Source organism: Maylandia zebra, linkage group LG6 (genome assembly GCF_041146795.1).
Source record: "Maylandia zebra isolate NMK-2024a linkage group LG6, Mzebra_GT3a, whole genome shotgun sequence".
Taxonomy (NCBI): domain Eukaryota; kingdom Metazoa; phylum Chordata; class Actinopteri; order Cichliformes; family Cichlidae; genus Maylandia; species Maylandia zebra.
The window spans coordinates 12,236,953-12,244,869 of NC_135172.1; the positions used below are offsets into that span (position 1 = coordinate 12,236,953).

General features: G+C 40.7%; 1 protein-coding gene across 2 annotated transcripts; it reads right to left on the bottom strand.

Moving 5' to 3' along the window:
- Positions 1–583: 583 nt before the first annotated feature.
- Positions 584–5,757, bottom strand: LOC112433832 (E3 ISG15--protein ligase HERC5-like). 2 transcript variants are annotated; one of them, XR_003023719.2, is made up of 4 exons: positions 5,035–5,757; positions 4,434–4,617; positions 3,074–3,176; positions 584–1,343 (listed from the first exon to the last, which is right to left on the bottom strand). XR_003023719.2 is itself a non-coding variant. In XM_024801808.2 (4 exons), the coding sequence occupies exons 1-4, from the start codon at positions 5,703–5,705 to the stop codon at positions 1,285–1,287; spliced, it is 414 nt and encodes a 137-aa protein (XP_024657576.1). In that variant the 5' UTR covers positions 5,706–5,753; the 3' UTR covers positions 584–1,284. The 2 variants fall into 2 exon arrangements, 1 of the variants encoding a protein (XP_024657576.1); XM_024801808.2 differs by having other exon boundaries at positions 5,638–5,753.
- Positions 5,758–7,917: the final 2,160 nt, after the last annotated feature.

A 7,917-nucleotide genomic window follows, 5' to 3' on the forward strand; every position in this document is an offset into this window, starting at 1 on the left:
TTCAATAAAGTTTAAAAAAAAGTTAAATAAAGAATTGTTTGAACGACAAATATTTTGAGCCATGAAGTCATTTCCTGTATTTCAGAGTAAAGACTGAAGTGACGAATGGAAACATGTTTACAGTCATGGAATAAACACTGATGGGTCATCTGTAGGAAGTTCTATTGCTGACCTGACAGACTCGACCTTGTTTACAAAGAAAGAAAGGAACTGATGACATGTGTCAGCAGAGGCTTTCAGGGTTGTTTAGAGTAGAGCTGATAGTCTTAAAGAACACGGCGATTATGACAATTTAACACAATGACCTGAGAAAAATATCTGTTTCTCTCATTTTTACTGTATTCTGATCAAATTTCCAACATTCTTTTAACATTTCAACCGGATGGCTCCCCGGCCTCAGTCGGGCGATGGGGGTATGCGGTGGGGCGTGGCCTGCGGTGCCGTGCAGGGAGGGCGGACACACCTGCACGGCATCCTTAATCACGTCCGCCAAGAGTACAGTACTACTGTACTCTTGCTTCTTCAAATCGTGTTAAGCAAACCTCAGACTGCAGTAATTAGGGATTTACTGACACCAGGTAAGCAATGTTTAGTGTAAAATACACATTTTTATTGTTCCAACAAATAACCAATGTTACATATGTTAAAGATTTATTATTGGAAATAATTCAACCCCACCAGAATTAAACAAAACACAAAGAATAAAGTGATAAATAATACAGAAGTGCTCTATTGGATTGTATTACATAGTCAGATGTTTATAGCAATATAGTAGTTATAAAGCAATACATTCTCCTGTTCATGTTTGTCTGAGCATAAAAATTAGATTTGATTCATAAGAATTATAATGCAGCAGTAACTTAAATTATTGGATAAATTATGACATATTAAGAAAAGTCAGATAATTCTAAAGTGCCTTATGATGCTGATGCTGTTACACAGCTGTCTTATGTAGGGATGTTGAATTTTTTGCATTTGCTATAGTGTAATATTATTGTAATGCACAGTGTAAATTATCCTGAGGTACCACAGGAAAAGAAGATGAGTTCCAAGAGTACAAATAAATCTCATCCCTCCTCCTCGGCTCAGACACAGTGCACGCTCCTTTAGAGCTGCATACGATCCAGCATCACAGTGTGAAATCTGTATCTGCTAGCAGGGCCTCTGTCAGTCTGTCTCGCATGATCTCCTTAGTTGAGTAAAAAGGCAGATACAGATTAGAGTGACATGTCTCTGACTCAGGGAAGTGCTGCTCACAGGTGCTGCTCTGAATAGCAAAAACCTTCATCTTGACCTGGTCGATGCCAAGAATAGGAGCGCTCTCCTGTAACCAGTCAGGAACCCTGAAGAACAGCAATGGAAAGAAAATATCATTTTACTTATCTTATTTTTTTTGAAAACTTTTACATACCTATACATATACATATCATCATCACATCACAGGAAAAAGTAAGGTAAGGTAACTTTATTTATACCTAAAGGCAAGGTAAATTTGCTTTACAGAAAAATGACAGCATTTGACATCCCTTTAAAAACACACATACCTAGTAAATATATAAAACTCACTGTGACACATACTTTAATATTTCGAATCAAAAACAGTTCTTATTTAATTCAGTGACAGCAACGGGGACAAAGCTATTTTTATAACGCTTTGTCCTGCATCTCGGAAATAGAAACCTCCGTCCTGAGGGAAGAAGCTGAAATTCACCCCTTAGAGGATGGGAACCATTTTTAAGGATTGATAAAGCCATCCTCTGTACCTGCTTAGAGTACAGGGAGGCTAAACAAGACTGTGGCTCACCTATCAGACGACTGGACCATCTCACTATCTGATTTAGAGAGTTTTTCTCTGTGACAGAGGTCTGACCAAACCATGCCACCAAACAAAAGGATAAAACAGACTCAATAAAAGAACGATAAAACAAAGTTAAAATTTTTTGGTCAATGTGGAAATGAACAAGTTTCCTAAGGCAATAAAGGTGCTGGTGACCCTTTTTACAAACTGATTTGCAATTTTGATCAAAGTTCAGTTTTTCATTTATTATGGTCCCAAGATATTTATATGATTGTACTTGCTCTATTTTCTGACCTTTAATTAAAGTAACTGCTTGCCCATTTTGTTGCTTCCTAAAATCAACAACCATGTCTTTTGTTTTAGATATGTTCAGCTGGAGATAAGACTCCTCACACCACTGAACAAAGTCATCAATGACTGGACCGTGGTTAATTTCACCCTCTTTCAGTAAGCTGACAATAACAGAGTCATCTGCATATTTAATAATGACCCTGTTTTCATGTCTGCCCTGACACATATTTGTATAGAGAGTGAATAATAAGGGCGATAGGACGCACCCTTGAGGAGAACCTGTGGAGGAGAACACTGGGTCAGACAGAACCCCATTTATTCTCACTCTTTGTGACCTGTCAGTTAGAAAATCTAAAATCCAGCCCACCAGGTTTTTCCTGATTTCAAACTGTTCTAAAAGTCTTTTAATTAAAATATGGGGCTGTATTGTATTAAAAGCCGAAGAAAAATCAATGAAAAGAAGTCTTGCAAAAGTCCCTTTACTCTCTACATGTTTAAGAATTAGATTTAGTAAAGTCAAAAGTGCGTCCTCCACTCCTCTGTTGGGCCTGTATGCAAACTGCATTGGATATTTTTGCATATTTGTCACATTTATGTGTAATAAGTAAATACAAAACACAATTGTTAATTTATCATTTCATTCATTAAGGGAAAAAATATTCAAGCCTAGCTGGCCCTATGTGAAAAAGCAATGGAGCTCTAAATGTATTAACTGGTGGAAGCATCCTGGCAGCAAGAACTGCAGTCAAGTGTTTGTGATAACTGGTAACGAATCTTTACATAGCTTTGGGAGGAATTTCGGCCCACTTTCCTTGGCATACGTTTTTGATGACTAACTCAACCATAAAGCAGCTTTACAGTGTATTAATCAGAACAATGCTGCTCTCTAATGTATCTTGGTAAAGTGCAGAAAAATCTAATGTTTTATATGATACAGTGTGATTTCAGTAACATATCATAACGGAGGCTTCAGCAAGTACTTACGAAGGAAATCTTTCCTCTGCTCTTCAGTTAGTTCATCAAATACCTCCCAAAACATCTGTATGGTGGGGTGGCGGTCATGATATCTCCAACCATAACTTGTGTTCTGAAAACAGTGAAAATGACTGTTATAATCATAGAGTTTGTAAGGTCAGGCATACACTATGTTGCCAAAAGTATTCCCTAACACATCCAAATCATTCAATTAATGTGTTCCAATCACTTCCATGGACACAGGTGTATTAAATCAAGCACCTAGGCATGCAGACTACTTCTACAAACATGTGTGAAAGGACGAGTCGCTCTCAGGAACTGAATGAATTCCAGCATGGTAATGTGATAGGATGCACCAGTGCAACAAGTCCAGTCATGAAATTTCCTCGCTATTAAATATTCCATAGTCAGCTGTTAGTGATATTATAACAAAGTGGAAGTAATTGGAAATGACAGCTAGTCAGCTGATGCTAAGGCTCATAGTGCACTTAAGTCACCAATATCTGCAGTCTGCTGTTGTTACAGATGTCCAAACTTCATTGGTTTCCATGGCTGAGCAGCTGCATCCCAGCCTTACACTGACAAACACAATGCAAAGCGTCAGATGGAGTGATTTAAGCATCTCAACACTGGACTCTAAAGCAGTGGAGATGTGTTTACTGGAGTGACGAATCACACTTCTCTGACTGGCAATCCGATGGATGTGTCAGGGTTTGGTGGTTGCCAGAAGTACTTGTCTGACTGCACTGTGCCAAGTGTAAAGTGTGGTGGAGGGGCGGTTTTGTTGTGGGGCTGTTTATCGGGAGTTGGGTTCGCCCCCTTAGTGCCGATGAAAGGAACTCTTAATGCTTCAGCATATCAAGACAATTTCATGCTTCCAGTTTGGGGATGGCCACTTTCTGTTCCAACATGGCTGGGCACCAGTGCACAATACAAGGTCCATAAAGACATGGATGAGTGAGTTTGGTGTAGAAGAACTGGACTAGCCTGCACAGAGTCCTGACCTCACCCTGATAGAACATATTTGGGATGAATTAGAGCAGCAACTGTGAGCCAGGCCTTCTCCTCCAACATCAGTGTCTGACACCATAAATGCACCTCTGGAAGAATAGTCAAAAAATTCCCATAAACACACCTAAACCTTGTGGAAAGCTTTTCCAGAAGAGTGGAAGCAGTTATAGCTGCGAAGGGTGGGCTGACTATTATATTATACTATCATACAAAAGTCTGGATTAAGACTGAGATGTGACTCAAGTTCATATTTGTGTTAAAGCAGCCGGCTGAATGCTTTTGGCAGTATGCAGTACACAGTTATTGTGCTACAGGACAGCTGTGAAACTACAGCCTGTGTCTGTTTGGCTGACTGTACCTGTTTGAACTTTTCCCAGTCATGCACGTCCTGGCCGACCAGCACTCCCTGCAGCTCCTCTGGTCGAAACAGCCTCACCAAATCCTGCTCACACACCAGGAAGAAGCCTCGCTTGAACTCCTGGAACAGACTCTCCACTGATGTGTTGAAGGCATGATTCACATAGGCCTCCACAAACTCCTTCCTGTTTAGGAGGGAAAATGTTAAATTAGCAAACATTTCACAGAGACAAAGGTGCTGCAGATGAACCTCACAAACACTTCATGTTTTATATGCTTACCGTATTTCCCGGACTACAAAGCGCACCTGAATATTAGCCGCACAAGCTAAAATCAGGGGAAAATCCTGTTTTGTACATACATTAGCCGCACCTGACCAAAAGCCGCAGGTGTTTCAATATTGACTTATCATATGTAAGAGAATATGCACAAAGCGAATTGTCAGGAAAGAGATGGCTGTTTGGAGACACACCCCTTTTATTAATATTTTGAAAATCAAGTTATGGGTACATATTTGCACATGTGCTGTGCTTCATAAATGAGTAACAAATGTAGTACATAACAGTAACCTACAGCACACCAGAAAAATAGATTCAGACTACCTTTTAGGCTCAGGTGCAGTGACACGGCTTTAACAAGAAGAAAAGTCAGTCATTCACCACCATCTTCCTGCGCACTAAAACCACCAAAGTCCTCTTCTCCAGTGTCGGAAACGAACAGGCTCAGGATGGCTTCGTCATCCACTCTCAGCTTCTTTCCTTCGTTGTCACTTTCAAAACCAAAGATAATCCTCATTGTCATTGTCAGTGTCGGAGTCGAACACCCTCTGAAGGGCCGTGGCGGTGTCCTCCTCTTCATCATGCAGCAGTCCAGCCCTTCGAAATCCGTTGGTGATCGTGGATGTTTGCACACTTTTCCACGCTGTCAGAATCCACCGGTAGAGTTGAGCACAACTTGCTTTTCGCAAGTTTATCGCCGCTCGTCATCCACGACTCCCGCTGAACGCATAGCGCTACTTTGAAGTTTGTTTTTCGCGCTACTTGTACGGCACTATGTTGCCTGGCGGATGGACATGTGACCAACATACCACTCTTGAACCCCGATCCTTCCGCCAGGCAACGTAGTGCCGTACAACAGCGGAACAAACAAAACAAATCGTCTTACGATATCACAAAAATCATGGACAATCTATAGAAAAGCCGCACCTGACTAAAAGCCGCAGGGTCCTGGTGATGATACGGGCAGCAGAGTTCTGGAGTTCTTGACCTGCCATGTTGTTGCTTTTGGATCTGCATTTCTCGACAGTCAAGTGGAGGGTGCGTCTGTCCTCTCAGTAAGTGAGTGAGACAGTAGACAGTGGTGAGGAGGGCTGTGTGAAAGCAAAAACACATAAATATGCCTGACACCCGTAAACGAAGCAGAATCTGGCTGCAGTTTAAAGACTCTTTTGTTTGTCTTGGTCTCGTCTCGTCTCGACTTCGTCTCGTCTCGACTTGGTCTCGACTTGTTCTTAGTCTTGTCTTGGTCTCGATACCCTCTGGTCTTGGTCTTGGTTTTGGCAGTCTTGACTGCAAGTCTAGTTGCACCAGTGGTGCCATGAGCAGTATCTATCTGCTGCTCATCAGCTGCTATGCCATGGTTATTGTCACAATGTGGTGTATTTGGATCACTCGATCCTAAGTGGATATGGATATGATCCAGGATTGGATGTTTTGTAAAAAATTTGAAAGGAACAATTGTTCCTTTCCCCTTTGCTGTGTACTCTGCTGATGCTGTTTTCAAAACCTACCACACTCATGTACAGTATCAGTGTCACACTGAGATATTTCAAAGATAATAATAATACATTTTATTTGAAAGCGCCTTTCAAAACACTCAAGGTCACTGTACACATTAGAATAAAAAGCAACATAAAAACAAGCAGTTTACACAATCGTAAAAGCATAAGACATAAACTAATTTAAAAGAGCAGAGTGGAGAGGTTATGTGGGATAAGCTATTTTGAACAAGTGAGTTTTGAGTTGGGACTTAAAGAGAGAGAAGGAAGAGATATTTCTTAAATCAGGAGGTAGGGGATTCCAGAGTCGTGGAGCAGAGCAGCTGAAAGCCCTGCTCCCCATGGTGGCAAGACGGGGGGAGGGGACGGAGAGTGAAAGGGAAGAAGTAGATCTGAGACAACGAGATGGGGCGGTGATCTTAACCAGATCAGAAAGATATGGAGGGCAGAGATGATGAATAGCCTTAAATGTGTACAAGAGTATTTTGAAATTGATACGATATTTGACCGGGAGCCAGTGAAACTGCTGCAGAACAGGAGTAATGTGGTGGATAGAAGGGGTCCTGGTGATGATACGGGCAGCAGAGTTCTGGACGCGTTGAAGCTTGTGGATGGATTTTTGAGTATAAAAATAACCTGAATAAATACAAATAAAGGGAAAGAGCTGTCCAGACCTCTGTCTCTGACCATCTGTGTTAACACTTGAAATCGGAAACATGTAAATGTAACAAACATGTTAAAACATAAGAAATCAGGAAGGGGCAAAAAAAGCATTTTGCTAAAAAAAGATTTAGAGCAGAAGTTTTTAAAATGAAGATATATTGCATTTATTTACAATTAAAAACACACAGAGCAGAAAGTGTGTTACTGTTTTACATCCACAGACACACAAGAAAAGAAGCCGGCAACGTGAGGTCAAGTTATGGCATTTTTATTTGTGTATTTCAGTACATGTATTCAGAATAGAGTTTTTAAAAACAAACAAACGTCCCAAGTCAAGTTTGGGGGGATTTTTGTGAAAGAAAGGTTGAGAGAGGGGGAAGGAGGAAGAAACTATTGCTCTCCTTAAACTTGATGCTGCTGGGTCAGTTTTTTCTCAGCAGTCTGCTCCAGAATCCACTCCTGTCCTCGGCTTTCTTTTCTTTTTCTTTTGCCTTCAGCTCTTTTAAAGTTTTGTTTAGCTGCTCCTCGGCGTCTTTAAATGCTTCTTTCAGCTGCTGTTTGGCCAGTTTGACTTTCTGTTTCAGGAGCTCTTTAGCTTCCTTTTTGTGCTTTTGCATTTCTTTAAGTGCATCTTTGCAGCCTTTCTTGGTCACCTCAGAGGCTGTCGTTTCTTTCTTGAATACCTTCAACTCAATTTTCTCTTCTGCAAGTTCTTCTTGCACTTTCATCAGTTTCTTCTTCAGAGTTTCACTTTCCTGTTTTGCCTCCCATTTTCCATGTGTCTCTTTTTCTATTTCTTCCTCTGTTTCCAGCAACTTCTTCCTCATGTTTTGAGTGAAACTCTTTGTATTTTCCATTTCTTTCTTTGCTTCCTGTATTTTAAATTTCTCTTCCTCCAACACTTTTTGAGCTTCCAACAATTCTTTCTTCATATTTTCAATCTCATTTTCTGCCTCGTGTTTACGTTTTTTCTCCTCTTCAAGTTGTTGCTTTACATGCAGTAATTCCTTCCTGAGTATTTCAGCTTCAGCCGTTACATTTTCAG